General features: G+C 40.7%; 3 protein-coding genes across 6 annotated transcripts in view; 2 read left to right on the top strand and 1 right to left on the bottom strand.

Annotated features, from left to right (window-relative positions):
• VPS35L (VPS35 endosomal protein sorting factor like) overlaps positions 1 to 14270 on the top strand; it is a 57439-nt gene extending 43169 nt beyond the window's left edge. For both annotated transcript variants that reach the window (XM_068423291.1, XM_068423292.1), the window contains exons 28-31: positions 3597 to 3762; positions 5606 to 5724; positions 12707 to 12853; positions 13510 to 14270. In XM_068423291.1, coding sequence (XP_068279392.1) covers positions 3597 to 3762; positions 5606 to 5724; positions 12707 to 12853; positions 13510 to 13608 — 531 coding nt within the window. In that variant the 3' untranslated portion in view covers positions 13609 to 14270. The remainder of the gene's footprint in view (positions 1 to 3596; positions 3763 to 5605; positions 5725 to 12706; positions 12854 to 13509) is intronic.
• A 1003-nt stretch (positions 14271 to 15273) lies between these two features.
• On the bottom strand, positions 15274 to 26976 carry KNOP1 (lysine rich nucleolar protein 1). Of its 3 annotated transcripts, none has more exons than XM_068423915.1 (5): positions 26895 to 26976; positions 24362 to 25793; positions 20560 to 20628; positions 19997 to 20074; positions 15274 to 17639 (listed from the first exon to the last, which is right to left on the bottom strand). In XM_068423915.1, exons 2-5 carry the CDS (start codon positions 25790 to 25792, stop codon positions 17328 to 17330), a joined length of 1890 nt encoding a protein of 629 aa, XP_068280016.1. In that variant the 5' UTR covers position 25793; positions 26895 to 26976; the 3' UTR covers positions 15274 to 17327. The 3 variants fall into 3 exon arrangements, with proteins under 3 accessions (XP_068280016.1, XP_068280017.1, XP_068280015.1); XM_068423916.1 differs by lacking the exon at positions 26895 to 26976 and adding an exon at positions 26528 to 26635; XM_068423914.1 differs by lacking the exon at positions 26895 to 26976 and adding an exon at positions 26277 to 26480.
• A 46-nt stretch (positions 26977 to 27022) lies between these two features.
• Positions 27023 to 27335, top strand: part of IQCK (IQ motif containing K) — a 39676-nt gene continuing 39363 nt past the window's right edge. The window contains exon 1 of the mRNA XM_068423951.1: positions 27023 to 27071. Within this exon, the coding sequence (XP_068280052.1) occupies positions 27023 to 27071 (49 nt within the window). The remainder of the gene's footprint in view (positions 27072 to 27335) is intronic.

Here is a 27335-nt window from a genome sequence, read left to right on the forward strand (position 1 = left end):
GGCAGAACAATTGCATGGAGGTGGAGGTACAGCATTGGCTCTCTCAGTAGCACCTTGCACTTAACTGGATTTGGGATAGAGTTGAAATCTTGCCATCATTTAACTGTGTAAACATATTTACTGTTTTAATAGATCCTTGCAGAAAAGTGGCATTTTGGCTGAGCACTTGTAAAATCTAATACCTGAGGAGGGGAAAAATATAGAGCTTTAGTTTCTGTTAGTTTCAGTTAGTTTCTTTGTTATAGGTTGCCTAATCTTTTGAGTGAAAGCAATAATTAGAAGATGTGTTTTGGCATAACCTTCCTCTTCTGATGAATATTTCACAAAATACTGCCATTCTGCACCCATCCAATTTTTAACCAATTGTCAAGTTTAAATAGAGATACGTATGTAATTTTCCTTCCTATTTTCAGCTACAGCTAAAAGATGAGGAAAAATTGTAAACTAATCTGGAAGACTTGAGGTAAAACTTACCTAACCAAGGGATTTTGTTGACCTTAGAGAAGGACAGGCCTCTGACTCGCAAGATTTCACTGTAGTGGAATCTTAACGCTTGGAAGATTTTTACCATTAACAGCTCTGGCTCTCTTTGAGAAGATGATTCTTTCCCAGCAAGGGTTGGCTTAGTATCATGGCATTTTTTTTTTTTTAAAAAAAAAGGTAAAATTTTGAGGCTTTCCCATTTGTTCTTGGAGAAAGTAGCTTGTTCCTTCTCACTGAAACAATCCTTATGGTTTCCTCCTCGTGTTTTTGGTTTTTTTTTTTTGACTACATGTTTGGTGAAGCGGCACACAGTATAGTGCTGTCCAAATCCTCATAATCAGAGCAGTGTATTCTCCTTTTTCCAATGGAAGGGTTCTCCCAAGCTGTGCAACATGGAGGTGCTGTGTTGTTAGAAGGGAAAGGCTCGTTGCCACTGTGACATGTGGTTGTTGTCCACTGGCTGCAGAAGTAAGACTTCTGAGGAAGGCTATGTCAGAACTGGATGCTCCTCAGAGAAATGTCTCAGATCATTAACAGATGATCGAAGGAGGGAGATCCAGCGTCTCAGATTCAGTAATGAAGAAGAACTTGCAATGAAATAACTAGGATTCAGAAATTAGCTTCCTTAATTTTTTTCTCCTATTTACTTTACAGGATACATGATCAGAAGGAAATGTCCCCAGTGGACTGTGATTTGTCCTACATATGTTGGTATCATTGTACCAACTGCCAGCTTGAAATAAGCTGGGTGAAGTATTAAAACTGCTTGCAAAAACTCATACCTTATGTAAAAGCAGATGCCTTTATAATTATATTCCTTTCATATTTTCCTGCAAATACATTGCAGGTAAAGCCAACACTAGAGGCAATGTAGGCCCACTGATGAATGAGGTGGGGGTCCTGGAGACAGAGGATAAAAAGAAGGCGGAGTTACTGAATGCCTTCTTTGCCTCTGTCTATACTGTTGGAGGCTGTCCTGAGGATCCCTGGACCCCTGCGGCCTCAGAAGAAGTCAGGATAGAGGAGGAATCTGTCTTGGTTGATGAGGGCTGGGTCAGGGACCAATTAAGCAACCTGGATGTCCATAAATCCATGGGCCCTGATGGGATGCACCCGCGGGTGCTGAGGGAGCTGGCGGAAGTCATTGCTAGGCCACTCTCCATCATCTTTGCTAAGTCATGGGCAACAGGAGAGGTGCCTGAGGACTGGAGGAAAGCGAATGTCACTCCAGTCTTCAAAAAGGGCAGGAAGGAGGACCCGGGTAACTATAGACCGGTCAGCCTCACCTCCATCCCCGGAAAGGTGATGGAGCAACTTGTTCTTGGTGCTGTCTCTAGGCACATCAAGGATAGGGGGATCATTAGGGGCAGTCAACATGGCTTCACCAACGGGAAGTCTTGCTCAACCAACTTGATAGCCTTTTATGAGGATGTTACCCGGTGGATAGATGATGGTAAAGCTGTGGATGTGGTCTATCTCGATTTCAGTAAAGCGTTTGACACGGTCTCCCACAGCATCCTCGCAGCTAAACTGAGGAAGTGTGGTCTGGATGATCGGGTAGTGAGGTGGATTGTGAACTGGCTGAAGGAAAGAAGCCAGAGAGTAGTGGTCAGCGGGACAGAGTCCAGTTGGAGGTCTGTGTCTAGCGGAGTCCCTCAAGGGTCAGTTCTGGGACCAGTTCTATTCAATATATTCATTAATGACTTGGATGAGGGATTAGAGTGCGCTGTCAGCAAGTTCGCTGATGACACAAAACTGGGAGGAGTGGCTGAGATGCCGGAAGGCTGCGCAGCCATTCAGAGAGACCTGGACAGGCTGGAGAGTTGGGCGGGGAGAAATTTAATGAAATATAACAAGGGCAAGTGTAGAGTCCTGCATCTGGGCAAGAACAACCCCATGTACCAGTACAAGTTGGGGACAGAGCTGTTGGAGAGCAGTGTAGGGGAAAGGGACCTGGGGGTCCTAGTGGACAACAGGATGACCATGAGCCAGCAGTGTGCCCTTGTGGCCAAGAAGGCCAATGGCATCCTGGGGTGTATTAGAAGGGGTGTGGTTAGCAGGTCGAGAGAGGTTCTCCTCCCCCTCTACTCTGCCCTGGTGAGGCCGCATCTGGAGTATTGTGTCCAGTTCTGGGCCCCTCAGTTCAAGAAGGACAGGGAACTGCTAGAGAGAGTCCAGCGCAGAGCCACAAAGATGATTAAGGGGGTGGAACATCTCCCTTATGAGGAGAGGCTGAGGGAGCTGGGTCTCTTTAGCTTAGAGAAGAGGAGACTGAGGGGTGACCTCATTAATGTTTATAAATATGTAAAGGGCAAGTGTCAAGAGGATGGAGCCAGGCTCTTCTCAGTGACATCCCTTGACAGAACAAGGGGCAATGGGTGCAAGCTGGAGCACAGGAGGTTCCACTTAAATTTGAGGAAAAACTTCTTTACTGTAAGGGTGACTGAACACTGGAACAGGCTGCCCAGAGAGGTTGTGGAGTCTCCTTCTCTGGAGACATTCAAAACCCGCCTGGACGCGTTCCTGTGTGATATGGTCTAGGCAATCCTGCCCCGGCAGGGGGATTGGACTAGATGATCTTTCGAGGTCCCTTCCAATCCCTAACATTCTGTGATTCTGTGATTCTGTGATATTAAAAGATTGTTGATTGTCTGTAACTTTGACTTCCCAGTGTAGGTGTTCTTCTGAAACTCATAATTATATGAGTAATATACTTGTTTCTATAGCTTACTGACTTTATTTTAATTAAAAAAATCCTACCCAGTGTGTTTAATTTTAGAGGCTTAGCTGTTAAGAAGCTGACAATTAATTTTGTGCTACTCCCCCGTGAGTAGAAAACAAAGCATTTCAAAGTTTGTCTATGGAGGCTGCCTAGATGAAGTTTATGATTATGGGTCAAATGGGCATTTTAGAAGGAAACTGGAACAAATTTTTAAAAGCATTTGCAGGAAGCACACTTCAGAATAGTATAGTCAGCTTTAATTATATTGTGGTTTTTGATTTTATAGAGCTAATACTGTGACTCTCAACCCCTGAATGACCGCAAATAATCCCATTTTTGTTTTGGCATTGTTGTGTTGTTGTTTTTGACTTCTCTCTTCTCTTTTCTGTAGGACCATCCAGAACAAGGAGTGTTGTTTCTTGTGCGAGGATTACTAAATGTGATCCAGGATTATACTTGGGAGGATAACAGTGATGACAAAGTCAGGATTTATACTAATGTTTTGCATCTGCTGTCTGCAATGACTCAAGAAGCATATATCTACCATGTAGATAAAGGTAATACATAAGGGTGTCTCTGGATCCTTGCATTCCACCATGCAATTTGTAGTATTGTGTTATCACCGTACCCAGTTAATGAAGATCAATGGTAGTCAGTCTTATACAGAGTGGATTCTTTTCCTGTGCAGGCCCAGATATTGGAACTTAAAATAATCACAGGAGGTGGCTGCCAGGCAGATGTACAGTCTGTTCTCTAAAGTGAATTTGTGCAGAGTGGTTTACTTAGTTTGGTCCTGGTTTGTTGATGCAAATATTTAGAACTGTGAACTTTTCAAGTAAATATTAGAACTTTATACTTTTCAAGTAAATATTAGAACTTTATACGTATGGAGGGTTTTCTTTTAGTCTAAAGTATCAACTTGATATATACTTATTGTTGGTGTTCCATTCACATTTATTAACAACTCCTGTTTTCAGAATGTAATGCCTAGTCTTCATTATTTAAATGAAGTATTTGCTGCTTTGAGGGCAGGCTTTCAGTTTTGGAAACTATGATGGTAACTTACAAAAATCTTCAGAATAGCTAGAAAAAAATTCTAAAGATTTTGCATTTTATAAAATGGCTGTAGTCCTTTTGTAATAATATTTTGATATTGCTCTAAAATTTGACTCTCTGCCTCCTGATCATAGAGAGGTTACTAAATTAAGGTAGAGTATTAATCGAATCATTTAAAGCATACTGGCAAGATTAGTTAGTCTGAGAGGCCAAGCTAGTTTGGCTTTTTCTTTAAGTTGCACAGGGCTTTCACAAAGAGGCAGGCTAGAATATATTCTGCAGTTCTTCTGGTGAACAGTCCATCAGAATTACCAACCATGACAAGAATATCTCTTGCAGTCAGCAGCACAGAAAATAGTTGTCAGTTGAACAACTACTCTATAGTAAATCTGCTGTTCAGATTGTGTAAGGAAATGTGGTTTAGCTGCTTTTTCTTCCATTCCATTTTTTATATGACCAAAATAACTGCATAATCCCAAGATGAGAAATTTAAATGAATTAGATTTCAATGGAAAGAAGCATGGAAATATAAATTAGTAATTTTTCCCCTGTAGCTGGATGATGTTTTTTTTCTAGGTGGACCATGTACCTTAGCTTCTTAAAATGAAATTTACTTGGGAACAGGGTATCACCTTTTATCTTATGTGCTCTCTGATTTACCCAGAATACACTTAAACTTACAAATTTCTTGTAACTTACTTCTTAGTAAAACATTATAAATAAATGAGGCAAAAACACATGTTTAAAATTACAATTATATAAGCTCTCAAAACTTCAAGAGCTCTCTCCCTCCAAAAAATCCTTCAAGGGCTTTGAAATTGAAATTACACTTTCTGAATTTCTCTCGGGTATTTACCCTCAGGTAATCAAGATTTTATTTTAGGAAAAAAAAATTAAAATGCAGTTTCCTTTGAAAATCTTGTTTTCATTAAGTAAAACATAAAGTGTTTGGCCCAGTCCTGCTAGCACTGAAGGTGATGGCCATATTATTCTAAACTGATGGGAGCAGTGGAGGTGGAGCTGTCTCTGTGGAAGAAGTGAAAATTGACACTATACGTTGCTTTGCATTTAAGTCTAGCAGATATTTTTGAGCCTGGCTGCACCCAGGGATACAGGACTGGCTTTAAGCTAGATGATTTTTTTCAGTGTTTTGTTCCTAAAATCAAGAGGACATAATAGGCAACCAAGTGGTAGGCACTTAAACAAGATTGTTCTGTTTGTGATTCATGAAGGAGGGTCATTTTATAACTTCCAAATGTGGTCTTCTATAAATAGCTGGTGTTTTCAGTAGCAAACAAATGCATAGCTCTTCAGCCAGACCTAAGCTTGAATTCATCTCTGCAGTTGATTCCAATGATACCCTGTACGGTGGAGACTCCAAGTTCCTGGCTGAAATTAATAAACTGTGTGAAACAGTGATAGCACAGATCCTGGATCATCTGAAAACCCTTGGAAAAGAGGAGGTATGTTCTTACTCAGCTTGATTCAATACAAAACCAAAATTACTTTGGAATTGAATAAACGGACCACCTTCTTGACCAGGCATTGGTCTTCTAGAAAGCTCCAGGAACCTTACGACAAGAGGAAACTAGGTAATTTTACTTGTTTAAAAAGTGAGTCAATCACATAGGCAGGCTTGTGATGGAAAGACCTAATGATGTGAAAGAGATCATGTAGCAATTATAATACATTTTTAAGATGCAAGCTAAAGTTACCTGCTGAGCTGTATGCTGCACATGGATAGTCTGTTAGAACCGACAAGCAGTAGAAGCTACGCTGGTCTTCTCTGTGGTATCGATTGTGACAGTGCACCAAAGGATGGGATTCTGCTGCAGTACAGAATGATGATTGCAGAGCAGTATAGTGAGGTTACAGTTAGCTTTAAATTAACTGGCTTGAGTCCTGGTGTAGTCTGGTTATGGAAATATGATGCTCAATGTGGGATAATTTTTTTTTTTCTTATGAGGGTTTTTCTGCCTATAATGAGCTCCATGATGCTGGTATTGCAATTATTGGCCTAAGCTAGAGAATTGGAGACAGTGCCACAGTCACTCCTTTGATTGTAGTGTAGCTATGCCTAAAATCTGCTCCATGTCTGTCCTTCCTGTTGTTTCCTCCTGGCTGTCACCTTTCTCTCTCTGTAAATAAACTGTATTTTCTTGCCAGCGAAGTTAACACTATCCTGAAATGTCCAATTCTGTAATGGGCAACATGAGAATTCACAGTTAGTCTGTTACTGTGTAAAATACAGTGGAAACCACCTTTAATTTGTGAAAGTTTTGCATCCCAGATGCTAGGGTGGAGTCAGGAGAGAGGTGCAGAGGGAGGGAAAAGGTGCTTTGGCTTCACCTGGGTTTTAGTACAGGGTTATATTTGTTCAATATAAAATAAAGAAAACTCTAGGCAGCTTATGGCATTTCTTGATTAGAGCTCAGAGGGTCTGACAGATCAAATATAGCTTAATGGATTGTATGTGAAAGGCAGGTGACCAATGTTTTCAGTATTACTGAAATAATGAGAACTTACTGTTCTGCTAACGTACCTGTTTCTGAGACTGAACCCCTCCACAGCTTCCTAATCACCCCTTACTAAACTGCTGTATAATGATAGAAATCTTGTGGCTTGTAGACTGAAATGGGAGGGCAGGGGATGATTAATTTGGTGGAATTTTTTAGATAGCCCGTGTGCACAGTAGCCTGTAGTGTTTACCAATACAGAATGCATTAAGTGATACATATTTGGAGGACACTATGCGAAGTTTAGCCTTTTCTCTACTTTTGCTATTCTGTTTATCCTTCCTTGAGCAATTGTAGAGATGCAAGATGAATAAATCCTTTGCTCAAATGCCTCTATATCATTGTACACATCACCACAGTGAACAGCAGTTCTTTTTCAGAACAATAATAGCAGAAAACAACCATTCTTGCACAGCTAAGAATGTCCAAGCAGGTATTGGAAGGAGATTTTTAACAGAGTTTTCAGGACTGTTGGGTTGTATATTGAGGATTTTTTGCATCTGACTCCTATATGGAGTATGTGGGTGGGAATGTTTGTAGGGCTTGAAATCTGTGGTTTCTGAAAGGCTTTTTCTTTTTTTCTACGTTTAAGCTTAATACTTTGAGTAGTGAGATCCTGTGTTATTTCACTGAAGCAGTTGTTGCATAGAAAACTGGATTTAAAGCTAAGCAGCATGGATATAGGTCCTTGCCCTGCCTTTGCCTCTGCGGCCTTGGATTTACTCCTCTGTTCATTCGTATTTACAAAGCAGGGGAGCATTTATTTTGCTTTGTTGAGTAAGAGTCCTTGAGAGATTTAGATAAAAACTCTTTTGTAAGAATTAATAGTTTTTGGAGGAAGTTGTTGTTGCTGAGGGAAGAGGTGACGAGAATATCGTTAGAGACCTCCATTTGTGCTGAAGTAAAACTGACCATAAAATCACTGTGGTATTTGGATTGCCTCAGTGTTGGTGACCTTTTATTATTCATCTGCTTGGCTGCTCATTTAAATGAACAAGCCTCTGATGGTACTGGATTTTTATTACTTCATTTCCTTTAAAAGCTATAAAGGAAAATAAGTTTTTCTCACAATAAAATGCTTTCACCAAAATGGCAATTTGGAAGAGAACAGTGCATCTTATGCTAACACAGCATGGTCTTTTCACAATATTAGGGAATGCTTCATTTATGTTACAGTGTTTGAATGGAAATTTTCAGTTCTGGACAGTTCTGTAAAGTTCAAGCTGCTCCTGGTCATGAGAGCATGTATCAGTGAATCCTCTGTGCCTTTGTGTGGGTGGAGGACTAATCTTATGCTCCAGGTTTCTTAGAAATGTAAATACCTTGCCTCTTGCTTCTCAGTGATAGATGTCCAGATGGACTATGTTTTATTCAAACACCACTTCTGATCCAAAACATTTAAGAGCATGTTGTGTCCTTGGCAGTGCCATGTTAGGATGGCAGTCTTCCTGTGTACCGTACAATAGATACTAGACTTTTTAGAGTAAGTATCAAAAGTGGAGCAGTAGAAGGCAATTCCTGGGTGCGCTCTTGAGGCTTCTCCTTTCAACACAACTGATTTTTAATTTTTATATAAATTTATAAAAACTTCCGTTGATTTCACACGTGTTTGAATACTGAACTACAAGCCGAGTTGGACGTAGTTCTCTGTGTGTGGGTGTGTTCTAAACTGAGAAGAGGTTGCTCCTCCTGAAGGATTTTGTGTCATTGGCCAAGATTTTCTAAAGGTGGTTAAACATTTCGTTCCTCTTTGGGAGTAGGGAGGCAAGGGAAGTTACCTGCTGCAGTTTCCAGAAGACGTTGCAGGTGGTGGAGGTACCTGTTGTGGCACGCTTGCAGCTTGCCTGCTGGTGACTCAGCAAGAGGATGGGTGCATTTCAGTGAGGAACTGTGGCTGGTGCGTATCAGCTCCACTTCTTTGTCACAGAGTTGGAGAGTCCTAACTCCCACATTAATCCTTTTATTGTACCATTGTCTCTGGCATGCTGGCGGAGTTTAAAGACTAGAAATAGTTTGACTGGGAGCATTGTTTCTGCATGTTTGTAAGATACTTGGTAAATGGTGGAAACCAAAATAAATAAATTAGGATCCTGCTAATGGCCTACAGCAGGATTACTGAGTATGGCTTTGGAAAGTACGGTCTGGTCCTCCGTGAACCACAAGTTCCACATGCAGCACATCTTTGTTGGAGTAATTTTAGAGGGAAATCAAATTGATGTGAGCAGCACTATGAATATTCAAAGTTTTAAAAATAGATTAAAGACTCTGAAATGATGGTGCCAGTATATAGTTAGGAGTAAAATGTTTCAGCCTGCCTTAACTAAGAGGTGTGTTACAGGACCCTGAGCCAGCAGAAGCTGTCGCTGAGACTCTGAGTACTCCAGAGGGAGGTTCTGGACTGCTCGTTCAAGGATTGTATCCAAAAGAAAGCACTTTCTCTTCTGACCCTCTCAGTGTGCTAGAGGAGTGGTGAAATAGGGCATATGCATCCTCTTGTGCGGTATATGAGCTCCCAGCTGCAGCTTGGTTCTTGGTGTTTTCTCAAATAATTATTTCCTTTTATTAGAAATGAACTCATATTAGCTGCCGTTGGAGCTCGGTGCTTCGTTTATCCGATGTTAGGACAGTTGTGTAATGAGAGAGTTGAGAACCTGGTCTGTCCCATGCAGGTCATGATCTTTTCCAGTGAACTAACAGATGTTCAGAGGTTCCCGAATGGGCTTTGTGTGAGAGCTTTTAAGGCAAGGCAAGGCTGCCTGTCACAGCTTTCTTTAGGAATACCTAGATTTGGATCACAAGGATGTAACCACCAGCATCACAGTAGTGCTGGAATTAATTTCGGGCTAGATAGTTCAGGTAATACTAGCAGACAGATGCTGTATCAGCATGGAGACTCGGCGTAGACTGATATATTTAGTACCTTGCAGGAGCCTTACAGCCCATGCTGGGCCCCGTGCTGCCACGGATGGACTGTTAACAAGTACCAGAGCCAGTTATTTTAAAGCTGTACATGGGAGCAGCAGCAGGCTAGATGCACATTCAGAGAAGCAACGTATCTAAATGCACAAACGCTTTTCTAACAGGACGCTCAAGGTATCCTTATGATGTAGATGTCTGGCAAAAGTCACTGAAAGACAGAAATGAATATTTGAATTGCTAGCCAGAATTTTGTGAAATACAAGGTTACATGGTCCGTTACAGGAAAGATCCTATTTTTTTCTGTTATGCTGTATGAAATTTGGACATTGCTCTGCGCTTTGGTGGAGGGGCTAGGACACAAGGGGGTCATGTCCTGGGATGATGTAGTTTGCTCTTTGTTTCTTTGTTATCAGCATTATTCCAAAGATCATGGAAAACACACTGCCTACAAGGCTGGCAATCCTTTTTGGTGTGGGAATTGCTAGTCCCATGACGTATGTGGTTGCCAAATAGCTGAGCTTTCTCCTTTCTGCTTGTGAGCTGAAGTGCCACCCACAACTCAATCTCAGTTATGTCCGCAGGCTTGGCAGCACGCTGGCATAGAGGTCTCCCTTGGGTTGGAGGTCGGTGCCATGTTACACAAACATTGCTGTTCATCATCATGTGACGCCTTGTCTGACTCTTCTTGTTCATTTTCAGACATGGTGGGATTTGCTGCATATGTGAGCCTGCCTCTCTCTTCACTTTGCATTGTGTAACCGATGAGTAGATGCCAAAATTCTGTTAGACTTACCCCAATACAATGAGAGTTAACGTGCATCTCATTCTTCCAGCTTTTTAACGTGTTTCTAGATCCTTTTTGAAGTACATATGTTTCAAATTAGTCAAAATGTCATTATTTTAAAGAATGGGTTTTGTATTTGCATTGATACTGCCTGGAAAACCTCGCTAGTTGATATTCAGACTGGAGTACTGCTGCTTTTGCATTCTGCCCAATAATGAAATTGTCCCACTTCTTATGAGGAAACCTCCAAGCAATTCCCAGGAACATCTCTGAAGTTTGTATTCATCAGAAGACACACAGGCATTAGATGATCAACAGGGAAAAAAAATTATAGGTAACACCTTATTTTGCTAATACAGGATACATGGTGATGTGGCAGCTGGAAGGCTGTATGCCTGGTGAATAATGTGGCAAAACACAGACTAGCTGGCTGTATACTATGTCTGTTTTTCACTCAAGGATGTTAGTCCTACAAGAGAAATACTACTGTAGTATTTAAGCATAACTATTTTCCCTTTTATTGTCTTTTTGAGTTGTATTTCTGCTCTTCGTGTTACTACTACTGGACTAGACTGATCAATTGTATTTCTCTATCTGGTAGGGAGTACAGTTCAACGCTCCCAAAGGATGGGTTTAGTGTTAGCCTATAAACAGGTTTTGGAGCTACTGAGATGGAAATTGGTAATGTAGATAACTGTTACAGGAAGAGCTGTCTTCTTGGTAGTTTCATGTAATTTATTTAGTGCCTAGGAAACTTCTCCTGGGGCCTTGAGCAGCTCTGGGCATTGCATATGCATGCAGATACACGTACGTGTGTGTGTGCGCACAGTTTCTGATGTATTAGATTTGTTCTGCATGTACAAATCCACTGTGTGTGTCACACATGTACAGTAGCAGTCCGATGCTTCTAGTCTGGGGCATGCTGTGTCCTCTTTTCTAGTTAGCCAATTCTTTAATAGCATGGCTTTCTCCTTTTCCATATTTATCTGGAGGACTGATAGCTCACTGTGAGCCATTTCTTTGATTAATAGCATGTGACCTCTCTTTTGCTGGCAGTGAGAAGGGAAATTCATTTACTTTTAGTCCCTTAGGGAAAGGGCAGAGGCTGCATGATGGATGCATCGGTATCATGACAGGAGAGCACAAATCACCGAGCTCAGCGCACTCCTCTTACCCCAATCTCTGCTTCATTCTTCCTGTACCTTCATATCTGAACGCTGTGTATTAGCTACCTTAATGTGTATTGAACTGAGAAGGCTGAAGTGAGGTATTAAGTTCATTAATTGAGGTGCTCAGCTGACAGTTTTAACTACTACTCTGCTGCTGTGGTTTCTGTGTCAGATGGAGCTATGCTTGTATCAGTGGTCTTTCTTGAGCAAAAAACAAAGGACAGCTGCACCAAAGCAGTATAAACAAATGCTACATCTTAGATGCATCCAACAGTAATTCATCCTTTGAGCCTTTTAAAGCTTATTTTGTAGGAATAGGCAGAATCTAAAATAGCATTTTAATTACTTCTCTTTTCCACTCACCCCAAATCAGGGTGGTAGCACCTTGTAAGCTTAGTGCAGGATTGTGTGTGCCCCAGAACTCCTCCATAGAGGCCCGAAGGCCATGGTGCTCCTCCATGGTAGATTACCGTGAAGCAGGGGTCCTCCTCAAGGCCCCTCCTCAGCAATTTTAGGGAAAGTAGCTGCAAATATGGTGCAAATGTGTTGGTTTCACCAAAGTTTCAGTGAAAGAACAGCAAGGAAAAATGTCTTTGGTTAAATAAATAAAAGTTAGAATAGACTGCTGGAAAAAGCCTGAGGTTGCATTAAATTAATCTAGATTGATGATCGTGTTCTCTCTAAAAAATATATAGCCATGGTGATGTAAGTACAAGGTTGGTTGGTGGGAGGGTGATTTCTATGCAATTGTAGGGAGTCTCGAGTTAAAAATGTGTTAGAGCTACATACTGTGCTGTGCCAAAGTGGTGTGAGATGTAGCAATCTTGTGTAATTGCTTTATTTACAGCAACTTAAGCTGATTCATGATTATGATACTTGTTGCATTTTGAATGGAACATGGAAACTATGCCCGTATTCTTGTGTCTGTAGTTATTGCTGTGTGTTGCAGAACGAGTATCTGCCCCTTGCACTTCTAAGAGTTCAGAGAACCCAGAGAGGTTATGCTGGATATTTTGTGATTACTATATGGTAATATAGGAAATTTTTTTCATTACAGACCCTAAAGCGACAGAGCCAGTTGGCACTCTATTTCTTTAACACTATTTTAGCTCATGGGGATCTACGAAACAACAAACTAAACCAGCTTTCAGTCAATCTCTGGAATCTTGCTCAGAAACACGGCTTTGCTGACACCAAGGCTATGGTAAGGAAAACAGATAATGCAGACAAATTTTAGTTCTTAAGATCTTTTTCAACTTCTCATTTGGGAAAAGGTAACATTTTCTTGATCTAAATAAACCTCTTTACAAGTTGGTCTCTTAAAAAAAATTTAAAAAATTAAATGAGCTTAAAAAACCCTTATTTTTTAAATGCTTCTTAATGAATAAGCAGCTTCTCTTATCTCAAGTGGTCTATATCGTTCTATCTACACTTTTAAATGTATTTCACACATTAAAGAACCTGGAAATCACAGAATTGTTTCGGTTGGAAAGGACCTTTAAGATCATCGAGTCCAACCATTAACCTAACACTACCAAGTCAACCATTAAACCAGGTATGTTGGGTGCTATGACTTTTTTTCAGTACAGAAAACTATCTTTCAGAGAAATACAGCATTTTTATTTAGTGGAGGAACTGCATGATGTAAGCTTGGAAAGTGGGCATTCCAGAGCCTTTAAGAAAGATACACATGGTAACGAGCTCTGGAGTAACAAATGGAAGTGCTTGTGTAGCCAGTGAAATTTAGGGAAAATGATGAGAGTGTCTATTAGAACACCTTCACATGGATTAAATGATGGCCAGTGAAATGAGAAAAGACAAAGACACTAAAAATCTCAAAATATTTCTTTTCATACCCAGGTGAAAACACTAGAATACATCAAGAGGCGAAGCAAGCAACCTGAAATGAGTCACTTCACAGATTTGGCCCTTCGGCTTCCTCTGCAGTCCAGGACCTGATGAATGCCTCTTTTCCAAGGACTCATCTGTACAAGAGAGCATGTAGCTGAGGCCAGAACTCACTGATCTAGATTTTGACTGGAGAAGTTCAGTGTATTTTTATTTTACTTAGTGTGACAGATTTACTTGGACACAGGTAAAACTATTCTGTGCAATAATTTAACCTGAATTTGTGTTCCCGGTTTTACCACTATATTCTTACTTTAAATGTTGATTTAGATTCAGTAAGGGGTATTTTGAACCTCTATGGTTGCAAAAGCCTTTCCAAATCTAATCCATTGTCATTTTAGCAACAAAGAAAGATAATCTGCACAGATCAATTCACAGCCTCCAAACTTCACTCCACTTGCAGAATAGTCTTTCTCCTGTGTAGAAAGCAATATTTCAATATAATAATCCTACTAAGTCGTCTTTCTGCTTGGGGGTGCTGCCAACATTTGTTTGTCAGTTCCAGTAAAAGAGAAAAATGGCCGGAGTGTTACTGTTCTAATTTCTACAGTACATTTTCACAGACATGTTTTTGCTTTCATTTTAGCTCAGTGGTGTTTTGTAAAATGGAAAGAATCTTTAAGTGCTGTCTGCAAAGGAAAATGGAAATGTATGCAAAGTACTCTGTATTCTCAAAGTACACTGTATCACTGAATAAAACAATTTGCAGTTCATCTGTTTGTTCTGGGGGAGTTTCTTTGCGTGTACAAATTTATCACCTTACCCCTGTGGAATTTAGTTACATGTACTGCTATTACACCTAATAAATTTCATTCTCACCACTTCTCTCCTGTGGTAAGGAACCATGTTGAGACCTTGCATCTATTGCTGCTTTTGCGTAGTGGTAAGTATTTTAATGAGCTAACTCCTTATATGGATATTAAGATATATTTTTGTACAAAAATGTTTTATTTTGTTAAGGGTAAACAAGTAATCTGTTTTGCTAGAACCATATACTTAAGGAGTTAGCGAGTTGATAATAAATACCACCCAAATTATTAAGCCATTCTTGTTGCATGTTTTTCATCTCCTCAGTGGTTATTGAAGCAGGGTACATCTAAAATACGTATTTTGTGCTAAGGCTGTGAAGAACTGAACTAGGACCCTTTGGTCCTGGTACAGACTATATATGTAAGCAGAGTAAAATTGCAGGGATACAAGATAATTATGAAGTGGTATCAACTTGATACAGAACCTTTCCAACCTTTAGTACCTAGCTGTTCTAATTATACTGACTTTCCTTAAATCTGTATAAAGTGCACACAGATAATGAAATTATAGTACTGCACATGTTATCATGTCCCACTTTAATTTAGCTTTCCTTCTTGCTGCAGCCGCACAAAACAACTCGCAACAGCACGTAGATGATTCTTCCTGTTGGGCTTGGAAACATAAACCACGAACTGGGTAAGTGGGATTAAACTCTGAGCTCCCTAAACCGCCAAGTGGGTCACACTACGCAGCTGTGGTATGGCAGAAATTGCCCTCCAGGGGCAAATGTGCTGCTCTAAACCCAGCGTGGAGTTGTTCCAGATTCTGCAAAATGGAAACTCTTACGGCAGGCTTACAAACGTCCCAACCGTTCCTCTTCCCCATGCAGGCACCAATTTGTGCCTGCTGCCTTTTGAGCACAATATAACTTTGGTTTCTTTATTGATGCAAGACCACCATGAGAAATGCTTTCAAATGTTTTTAGTACCGTTTTTATTAGTGCAAAAATAGCTCAATGACAGGCAGAAAGCTCTGGTTAGTTATCAGGAGCAAACTCTAAACATCTAGCTTAGAAGCTTAACACAGCCACTCTAATAAACTGCTTTTGGCTTACTTCCATGTTAGAGCAAAATTTTACTTACTATAGACCTCCTCTTCTGTATATAGAAAATATACAGGCCAGACCAAGTCTGACTGCTTGAAGAATGCTGTCAGTTTTTTCCCCAGGTATGCGTCTTGTTTTTCAAACTACGACATTTTCATGTGCATAGTATTATCAAGAGCAAGATGCCAGACCATTCACAAAGCTATAGTCGAGCAATACACTGATATACAGTCTTGGCTCTGCAGCAGAAAGCTGTGCATCCTGTCCCTCTCCTCCTAAATTAAGTCACTAGTCGACATTTTCCTATCTGTTCCTTTATTTTAACTCATTTTTTTTGCCAGGCAAGTAGCACAGTGCCTGGACTCAGCATTTGTCTTAAATCAGAAGAGAAAACAGCATCTCCACTACCTGAATTTATGTAAAGCAACAGCTGAAGCCTGGAAAGGCCAGCTGAAGGCAGTTGCTGAGCTTTGAGAGCAATGGTGGAACAGACTCACCCTGAGGCAGCAGTGGTTTTAAATGAGACTTAAAAGGAAATGGTTTCCTCAAAGACAAGTTCAGACCCTGCAGGAAGTGGCTCAGCATCTCCCTCTTGCCAGGTACAGGAATGGATTCATGGCAACCCCTTAAGCTTGAGCCTCTGCATAATTTTCACTTCCCCTCAGCAGTTGCCCAAAATGCACTGGAACCAACTTTTGTTAAGTATATTTTCTGCTGGAGCCAGCTGCTTTCAGGTAGAGTGGTCCACTGGAAAAGACTACTGTGGAAAGTGACGTTGCCTTAAAAGAGCAAGAAATTTAGTACATCAGTTGGCATGATCTTGTCAAAAAGGAGAGGTAATTTGGCAGAAAAACAGTGAGCTGGGTTAAGTAGAGATAGTAACCTAATTCTGGGGGACTGGGGTTCCCCTTCAAGTCGGCCACTATTACACGACAGCAGGCATAGACATAAGAGATGGTCACCTTGTTCTGCTGAAGTACCAGAGCTACACTAAAACTTAACAACACTGTCTCTCATGACAAATGGCACAGCCAGTAATAAAATACATAACAGTTTTTCACTTTTTTTTTATAACTTCAAGCAAGACACTGATAGACTGCTTTGGACCGTTGAATTCTGAACGTGATATACACAAATGCAGTCTCATATTTTGTACTCTTATTAAAAAGCCAGTGAATGTGCAGGTTGTATGAAAATCCCCAGGTTAGAAGTTTCATTCAGACTGAACCCAATAAGCACATTATTAAAATTACTTTGCTTTCTATAATTTAGGAAGTCTAGATCCATGTATTTGGTGCTGCTATCCAGAAAGCATTTACCTTCATTGACAGATAACAGCTGCTGCTTGAAAATCCAACTGTGAGAGCATAGTTAAAATACAGAGGTTGTTCAACACTATTCATTATTATAATGAAGATGCTAATATTTAAGAAACTGCTTTCTGAGTTGAGTCTCCCCTCATCTAATTTGTAGGCATACCAGTAGTGTTTCTTCAAAGTAAAACCCATCACTTTGTACCACTCACTGAGTGTAAAAATGTGAAAATTTTACAGAACACTAAAATCCTTTTGAATCACTAAGATGTAGCTAAAACATATTTATGAAATCAGCATTTAAAGAAAAATTACTAAGTTGCAACTTGTTGCAGGCATTGCCCACATACCTTCAGTCTTTGAAGGACGCTGTCTCTTGCCTTTCTTGTAGAAAACACTGTAAAGGTTTCAAAAACTTACTCTTTAGCTGAAGTGAGGACCCAGCTCTGCATAATCTGGCGTATGGAGTTGAAAACTTGTACTAAAGTGCCTCAAAAATCAAACTTCTTAAACATTTTGTATTTTATTTCAAGTAAAAAGATGTAGAAAGTGAAAAGAAATTTGCCTGCTGAATTTTCATTCCTTCTATTACTTCAGAGTTTTTAATCTTCAAATTTTATAGATCTAGATGTATATTTGTTTATGTATACTTTTTTGTTGGCAGCAGGTTGAAATCCAAGACCAATTCCTCTATGTTGCTTCAAGTCCATTGCTTTATCGAATTCCATCTTCAGAGCCTGCTGTAACTTCTCCTCCCCTTCCCTGTTCAGAGCCATGTTCGGTTTGTTTGTAGTTGCTGAGAGATTTTGGATAGGCACAGAGCCCTTTTTAAAGCCACCCATCAGTCTAAAAAACTTCATTTCTTCCTCAGAACTTTGAAAAGCAGCTGTACTCCACTGGCCAAACCTTGTATCCTGTGAAGCAAAACAAGGTTAACACTAAAATTAAATAATACCAAGACCAAGGAAGACAATTTCTGGCTGTGTACCATGAGAACAGAACCAGCTACAAAAACCTGACAGGGCTGACAAAGCTGGGAAGCACTCATTCCACGGGTAGCAGCTCTTGAAGGACGTGATAAAAGAATGACATAACCCTGCATGAGTGCATCTTCATTAGCATTTCAGCTCATTTAACCTGGAGATAGGATTTAATGCACTTTCAGAGGAATCTTGACTTTTCTGCTCTCTGGATAATATTTACCTAGCTCAAAGAGCCAGACATTGCCCAATCATTTCTCTTATTCCAAGACAATTGTCAGACTGAATCCTCTTTCACTCTGTCACTTCGTACAGTTACCTTTTCATTTTCCTACTGCCTAGTTAGGTAGCTGTTGTTTTCAGCAGTACTTTGTTGTTAGTTTTGGAGACAGCGTTCAATTGGGCTCATATGCTTTAAGTAACATTTGCATTCTCATCCCACTAATTACCACTAATATTGCAAGGGTGCAAAGACTGAGGGCATACCCTTATCCAACAGGACTAAATATAGTACTCTTAAAGCCTCCCCTCCCTCGCAGTTTGCCATTCCTTAGTTCTGCCCTTCACTGTATTCTTTGAACTAGGTCATTCCTTCAGGATTTTTCTTTTGTCTGCAGATACTGGCTCCCTTCTGAGAATATAAGTAATGTCCAAGTAAAATCAGAATTCAACCGTTTGTGGATAACTGAAAATACATCGTATGATTTACAAAGTTTATGAACTTTTGGCTTATCTACAAACAGGTTTCATTATCTAAGGATCTTACTTGACTCCTGAGCTATAGCTAGGAGCTATGCAGTCGTTTATAACTATTTTTGGCAGGACTGCTACTCCCAATTTTTTCTTTAACATTGGGGGTGATATTAAATGGAAGAATGATCATTAATTAAATAGACTGAGCTGGCTACATCAAAGGAGAAAATATGAATTTAGTGGTATGTTTACATAAGCCTGAATCCTTCCAACTGAACAGTTGTACCTTGCATGAAACAGTCATTCTCCACTAGACAGCCAACATGACACACAGCATGCTACACAATATTGCAGGCAAGCTGTAGCAGGTTTTTTAAGTTAAAAAAAATGCAAGGCTGGAGTATCATTCACGATCACAGGCCAGAACACCTGCTATTAAAAGAAAAGCAATCCATAATACTTTAGTATTTTTACCTTGCTCAAAGACAGTTGCTGTATAAGCCCAGGTCTGTGACAGACACATGCACACATACATATATATGTATGTCCTCCCTTTGGAATGGGAGACATCTGCACAGATGCAAAAATAATTATGGCTTGTCAAACCCTGTAATTTTTTTTAAGTGTATTGCTGGCAGGCACTACGCATAGCTTTTGCTACAGCATTTCCAGCTCACTCTTTGTGAAGCTGATGAATTAGTTTTCATAGCTTCTATTCTTCTGCATACTACTAAACAGAGACAGACCAGCACCAAAGAACTGAGATCCCCTGCCAAGGATGTAATTTTTCTCAATGACTTCAGAGATTTAGATAGTTGCAGTTCCAGAGCTATTGCAGTCTGCCTCCCACTATGTAAAAACCTACAGGAGTTGTTTCTGGCATTTGTTTGAGGTATATTCCAACTTTCTAGGCATACTGGCAGTCTTGCAAAACAGCTAAGAATCCCGAATTACTAGCAGAACTTTCTCTCCTCATGAATCTTTTTACTTGTTAAACACCACTGCAACAGTTTCCACTACCTTCCTGTAGACCTGTCAGGAGGCAGGCTGAGTAGGATGCAAAAGCAAAGAATAAAGAATCATCTTCCAGAGGTGGAGAAAAGATGTAGAAGTTAGGAGAGGATATCACACACATGCATTATCAGTTGTCATCCCTTTTACCTCTCCATGTTCACCCACTTCTGAATGTCTGCAGTCTTCCAGATAACAATTCAGATACAATTCAGTGACTGCTATATCCATAGCCTAGAATTATTTCTATTTCACAGTAAGCAGAAAATGCTTCTGTAGCAATTTGAATGAGCCATGGCTCATTCTCCAGAGGAGCCAGAGACAATGTTGTTTTTGAGGATTGATGATGGGAATTAGAGCTCTGTACAATGCCAGCTGCTGTTGGAGTTCACTGGTTGGCTCCCAGACTCTCTCGGGATTGTGCTAACTTGTTCTATAGCATGACCTTAAATTTACAGTCAGAAGGAAGACTGTTGTGCCAAGCCATGTACCTGAGCTACATACAAAAGAGAATGCAGTGCTTTTTTTCAGGAACTTGCTCTGGGACACAGTATTTCCATCAGATCAAGGTCTAAATTCATACATACCCGTTCCACTTTGGGACCGAAAACCTTAGTTTTGCCAGATTCTCTATCGATTTCTTCTTGCAGAGCCTGCCGCCTCACCTAGCATGCAGAAAAAATGGCACAAGACACTATGACAGTTAATTCACAGTGAAAAGATAACAGAAGAATAAAATAATTAGTTATCTTCAGAATTTTGCAAGGATAATTAAAAAGTTGCATGTGATCCTTTTACACACTCAACTTGAGAAGTATGATTTTCCTAGGAGCATTTTAAACGAACATTTTGCTGTATCAGGTATGTTTAATCTCCTAACTGCAGGGAACAGCTACACTGAAACTGCCAACATTGATGAGAGGCAAAGAAACCTGTATTTAACCTAATAAGCTACTTAGAAGCTTCTGACGTTGACTGGAGCTGTACATTTTGGACTTAACCCATGGAAGGTAAAGCACATTTTAAGCAGAGCTCTATTTAGAGAAATCTTGGCATAGAGGAGCAATGAAGCAGTTTTTTCGTTACAAATTCTATGGATACCTTAAATGCTGACTTGCTTTAAGTCTTACACAGTTAAGAGAAAGCATACCTTGTCTATGTTAACTTCATCACAGTTTCCTTTTTTTTCCTGCACAATAGTTACATCATCCACATGCTCCTGTAAAACAGGAAAAAGCTTGCATGAATATTTTTATCCATTCTGATTAATTAGAATTTACCCAGCTCTGACCACAAAAGTAGTAAAAACACTAAGCAATACAGTACTACTATTTTGGGGCAAGAAGAAATAGTCAGATCTAAGCTGGAAATGCCAATTAAACCTGTGCATTTCTTTGGACAGATTTTCTCCCCAAGGTTTGCACAACAGAAATTTGAGGAGATATTATCCTTTGTTAACAAAGTCAATAAGGGATTTTTTAAATTCACACATTAAAATGGACCTGCCAACATCAATGGCACTTACAGTAATGTTTGCAGGCAGGGTTGTTTCAAATTAAACATTTTCATAAAAGTTGAAATTTATACTTGAAATAGGAGACAGAAAAAGTGAAATTAAAGAAAAAAGAAATTTTAAAAATGGTGGTAAGATAATGGCCCCTCTGAATGCACAGGACAAGCTTGAAGCATGTTGATCCCACTACCCACTTAAAAAACCCAACCAACCAACCAACCAAAAAAAATAATCAAGAAATAGCTGCATTGTGCTCTGTCTTGTACAAATGCAGAGTAGATGATGGTCACCAAGGAGCTTCAAGTCTGGAAAGAGCACGAGAAGAAGTGTAACACATACATAGAGTGTCTCCTACAATGGCAACAAACAGCACGTTAGCTCCATGTTTGAGAGCGAGGAGCAGGGAGATGATGTGGAGACAGAGCAGCTACGGCAGGAATGGATGGGCAGGATGGCAGGGGGTAAATCAGTGGCAGAGTCCACAAGCAGTCAGATACTGGTAACTCTTCCACAAAGTGCAGCCCTTCAGCAGCTTTTGCTCCCATTGACTGGTGTTTCTAGATCATTGCCCTCAGCCTTTCTTTTCCAAATTTGTAATAAGGGTAAGATTTTTGGGCATCCAGTGTAACAGGATAAGTAGTACGTCCAGGACAGTGGTAAATTACAGCCATAAGCTTTAGACCAGCCTGTAAAAGGTGGCCAAAGGGAAGATCTATTGATACAGCTAACATAGCAATCCAAGCATGACATAGCCAGGGAACACTAAGACAAGGAAAGGATTTGTAACATAATTCTGTCAGCAGAAGCTGCTGTTACTTTTCTGAGGGTTTACAGTTTTATTTAAAGCCATGCATGATTTACCTAGTTTTCCAAAGCTACTTTTTATATATTGATTTCACACACACACAAGTATATACACCATTAAAAATGTGAAAACACTGTCTGCAATGAGAGCTCATTCTCTTGGATGAAAAGCAAAAAACATACTCTCCCCCCAAAAAACCCCAAATTTACTTCTAGATGGCCTGGTACTGTCTTTTCAGATCTATTAAAACAAGCAGGAAAACTGTCATGACAGGATTCTGCAAACAGCTGCAACTTTTTTTTTTAGCTGGAAGGTTAAGTGGCAGATAAGAAAGGAGGAAGGGTGCATCCCCATCTCTGCGAATTCACAGCATGTCGCTGACCTACTGAAGACTACTGCGTGGCAAAAATTACCCACCCTGGAGGTGTCCAGTCTTCCCCCAGCTTCATGGAAGGGGAGCACATTCACATACGGTAGGATTATGCTATCTGCAGGTAAACAATTTAAAGAAGTAAACCGAGTCCTCGCTCCTCTCTCTGCCCAAGTTGACTGTAATGGCATCCAATGGGAAAAATATCAATCATCATTGATATTAACTCCACATTGTCTTTAAAAACTTATTCTTTTCCTTGGTGCACAAGCCCAAGAGGGGATTTTTCAAGGCATACAGCAGTGTGTGTGACACACTGTAGACTAGAAAATCGTTCAGGACTATGGCACGGTTAAATGCAAGACCGACATTATCAGCCATTTATTACAGCAATGTCTTTTGGCCGGGCAGGAACTAGATTTCTCTAGAACTGATTTACCCAGACTTCTCAATCTTCAGGAGAATTTCTCTAAAGTACTTCTTATTATTAAAGGACAGAGCTGAATATGGGAAAGAGAAACAAAACATGCATCACCTTACACCCTCCTCATAAATGTTTGCAAGGTATTTGCTGTGTTTTCCATTGTAATTGGTCATGCAAGTTTACTTGTCATTGACAGGCTTATCTTGCCTCCACAGAATATGAGCAGCTGCAAGAATCCAAATAATGTCTAACAGTCTCAAAAAGGCAATGTCAATTTAATTAGAAAATATATCCCAACAATAAAACCACCTTGTCCTTTGAGAGGTCAAGTAAGAAGCCCCAAACATCTGCTCACCTAATGACCGATAAGCATATGCTCTTCCAACACAAACCTTTGTGGGAAAAGCCTGTATCTGGGTCTCCATGAAGGCTGAAGAACCTGCTTATATAAATCTATATTTAATTATTAGCACTAGACCCCAGAAAGCTGCCAGGTTTCCACAGAACATGAAGAAACTGCATATATGAGTGCATAACAAAGCAAAACACACCACGAAGCGTGCTTGAGGCAGCTAGCGCTATGGCCCGCTCTGTCCCTCGTTTACAAAAATCTTCAATGATGCTTTATAACTAGTGCTTGACTTTTAAACAAGCCAAGCATTCGAAGTTCTTGATAAAAAACAACTGGAGTGCAGTTTCCCATTACCTATGAAAATAAAAACAAGCTCCTAATGACTTACAATGAGATGTTTTCAAAGTTGTTTAAGCAGCTAAAAATACAGGTGGATACCTATTGAATTTCTGAGCATCTCACAGCTTAATTCCCAATGATAACAACAGAGGGTAGGCATGTAGGTACTAACTTTAGGCACTTAAATAGCTTTACAAATATGACCCTAATCAGATAAAAAAAAAAAAAAAGAAATTTTTTTTAAAAAAAGCAATAAACCCAGATCTTAATAGTCTACTTTTTGGGAAAAAAATTGCAAAGAAGAAACCTCTCTATTTCAAATTTTTCATCAGTTCCTCTCCATGTTTGTTTCACCCCAGAAATGGCAGTGCTGCAAGACTCTGGGATGGGATTTCCTTTAACAGTCAGTCTGGATACAATTCCAGTTACCTTCAATTATAATTTACAGAGCTCTTGTATCTATTTCTTTTCATGCATAGATTTGGTTTTTTTTAAATTAAGAATTTATGTTTAGGTTGTTCTCTAGTATTTTTCTATCAGAATTTATACATCAATGCTCTAGGCCTAGACTACACTTAAGATTTTCTGTAAAGTTTTGTCCAAGTTAGACAACAGGTTCTGGCTAAATTTCCCCCTTGTTTCTAACACTACGCAATTCCAGCAGCAACAGCAGCAAAAGCCTGAGGGTAAGTCTAACAAACACAGTTAGAGGCACTTGTGCTGCGAATGTTACCAACCTGCTCAGGTTAAATGACGTGGTATTAAAATCCTGTTTTATAGGAGTGTTGCTGCTTTGCTAAGAGCAACTGAACGAGGGATAGAAGAACATTTATGACTGTACATACTAGTTTTCTTTTTGTGACAATACTTGCTGTTAGTTGTAATATTTACATTTTCACAATTGAAACACTAGATGACTACAGCAGTAGGCATTAAAAAATATTTTCCCATGTTTCACAACTATAATGTGCTGAAATCAATAGATCAGCTGATCCTGCTTCTCAAAACCCAGAGGAGGCCCCTGTTGACCTAAATGTAACCTAAGGGTCGGAACAGGCAGAACAGCCTGCAAAATAGGAAACGGTCTACCTGAAAAGCTTTCAATTCCTTAGCAGGAGGGTGCAGAAATACCCTCTTCTTACAACTTACCAGTGCCTCATTTCCCATGTCTTCTCTTTTGATCTTTTTCTTTTTTGTATTTGCTTTTGAACCTGGTTCTTCAGCAAAGTCCCGTGGTACTTCTTTTTTTCTTTTTTTCCTTTTTCTGTCACAGAGCATATGATTACTATTGCATAATACCCTAGCTACAATGTCTCCTGTGACACATTCAGCTCGCTTCATTTCACTCTCTTTGCTCTTTTTATTGCTTTCTAGTAGTAGGGGTTTTTTTTGGCTTTTAGATGCACTGTCATTGTTTAAAGAAACTTTTGAATATGTTGTTTCCTCCTCCTCTTTCTGAATCTTCTTTTTCTTTTTCTTTTTCTTCTTGATGACTTCATTATTATCCTTGGTATTCTTCCTGCTTTTTTTTCCAGAAAGCTCTTCTTCCTCAGACTCAACTTCTTGCTGTGCTGGGAGATGCTTATCAGGAACTCTGTGACTGTAGTCTTGATTATCTTCACGTGTTAAGGAAGAAACATCTTTGCTTCTCTTCTTCTTCCTCTTGGTCTCTCTGATACTTCCAGCGTTCTCAGTAGTGTCCTCTTCCTCTCTGTTTATCAATGTAATTTCCTGGGAATTCTTTCTTTGCCTTTTTCTGAAGTCACTTAATGCAATGGGGCTATCAGGAACTTCACAGATGTTGTCCTGACTATCTATTAGTGGTAAAAAGGAGTCAGATTTATCTTTCTTTTTCTTCCTCTTCTTTCTTCTCACATAACTCTCCCCATCATTCTGGATAATACCTGTTCCGTGGTTTTCACCCATAAAAGGTTTTTCTTGTGAAATGTATTTGTGTGGGCTTTTACAAACTCTTTCAGACTGTTTATGTTCACTGTCCTGGATGCCCTCTAATGAAAAAGAAAAAATGCCTTTCTTTTTTTTTCTCTTAATTACTTCACCATCCAATTCCAAATTCAAAGCAATATTCTTTCTGCTTTTTTTAAAAGCAAATTCATTTTCCTTAGTACCGTCTGTATGATGGTACATCATGGAAAGCTCCACATCACTACTTTGATTATTCTCCAATGATAAGGAGCAATGATATTGGACTTTTCTTTTCTTCTTTTTGAGAATTTTAATTTGTTCCTTTGATTCTTCTTGAGGTTCTGAATCCAGATGGCCACCTACATTCACAAAGCTTTCTGAATGTGCTTCTTTCAGTAATTCAGAGCCAACTTTCTTTTTCTTGTTTTTCTTCTTCTTCTTCAGTTCTAATTGGTCTAAACATTCATCTTCTTTTAATTTTTTCTTTTTCCTTACCTTTGTTTTTGTCTCAAGCAGGTCATCATCCTCAATTTTAATGACAGTTTGAACATCATCCTCAATTTTAATGATAGTCTGGCTCCTACTGCTTTTCACCTTTTTCTTTTTCTGTAGAGGTTCCTCATGAACTTCCTTTATCTTTTTCTTTATTACCATTCTAAAAAATGAAATGAACATGTTAGTGCACTGCTTCAACAAGATGATGCAAGTCCTAGTCTTTGTGCTCTTCCTTTATTATGAAACCATTCCATATCTCTCATTGTACCCAGCACTCTTTTTCCAATTTCACAGTCTGCTTTCCATGATGGAGGGAACCAGATCTGCATGCAGCACTGAAAATGCAGCCTACAGGAGTGGTCAAGGGGTGATCTTTTGTCTTGTTCTTTAGTGCTGTCCTAGTTAGTTTGTAACTTTTTGTTTGTCTTTTTGACAGCTGCTGAGCATGACATTTTCACAGAAATATCTACCCTCTAAAAATCTTTCCAAAATGACAAAGCATGTAGTTATTGATTTATATATATGTATAGTTAAGGTGGTTTTCCACATATGTACGACTTTTCACTTATTTAACACTGAACTTCCCATCACTTTATTGCCCACTTGGCATTACAAGGTCCTCTCAAGGCATCTTAGTTATTACCTTGAATTTGCTTCTGTCTGTGATTTCTCATCCTTGCTATCCGTTTGGTTTCTCGGGACACGTGTGCCTCTGAGCAGGTTACAGCAGAGAAGCACCTGGTGACACTCCCTGTCTTTGCTGAGAAACCTATTTATTCCTACTTGGTTTCCCATCTTTTAATCAATAACGAATCCACAGGATTTCTTTAAGTGCCTGTTCTAAGGCACTCTGTCAAAATCCTTTAAAAACAATCCCAGTATGCTGTACTATACCTCCTGCACGCATGTCAGGGCTTCCACACAAGGCCAGCAGACCTGTGTGACCGCCGCCGCCCGCTCCTGCCCTGTGCCCCCGGGGAGACGGGCTGACGGGCCCGGGGCTGCCCAGGCCCTCAGGCACCCCCTGCGCCCTGGGACGGAGCCGGGCCCGCCGGCTGAACCCGATATCAGGGGACCCACGCAGCGAGGCGGGGGGGGCGGTGGCCCCACATCCCGCTCCGGTTCTGCCCCCGTTAGACGGAAGGAGCGGACACCGCCCAGCTCGGCTCGGCCGCCCATGAGGGAGCTCCGGGAGCGGCCCCGCCGCGCAGGCCGTGGCCTGAGCCGCCCCGTACCCCCGGGCCGCCCCGCCGCCGCTTACCTGCTGCGGCCCACGTGCAGCGCCCGCCGCCCCGCGCCGCCCCGCCCCGCCGCCCCGGAAGGGGAACGCGGCCGCGGCCGCCCCTGACGGGGACTGGCTGAGCGGTCGCCACGGCGACGCGGCGCGGCATGGCGGAGGGCGGGCGGCCGGCGGGCCTCTGGGAGCGGGTGTGCGCAGGTGGGAGCGGCTCCCCCGCCGCCTCGGCCGCTCGGGGCTCCTCAAGGCCGCTCCTCGCTGCTGCCTGGGCCAAGGCCGGCGGCGGGCTCCTGCCCGTCCCCACAGCAGTGCCGTGGGGCCGGGGCGCCAGGCCGGGCCTGTGGGGGCCTTGGCTGCGCCTCAGAGAAGGTGCCTCGAGAAGAGCGCTGAAAAGCCGCCCTTCTCCCCACTGAGAGCAAGGCCAGAAGCGTTTCTGCTCCTGAGCATGACGTTACTTTTTATTGT

The sequence above is a fragment of the Nyctibius grandis genome, chromosome Z, assembly GCF_013368605.1.
Source record: "Nyctibius grandis isolate bNycGra1 chromosome Z, bNycGra1.pri, whole genome shotgun sequence".
Classification (NCBI taxonomy): domain Eukaryota; kingdom Metazoa; phylum Chordata; class Aves; order Nyctibiiformes; family Nyctibiidae; genus Nyctibius; species Nyctibius grandis.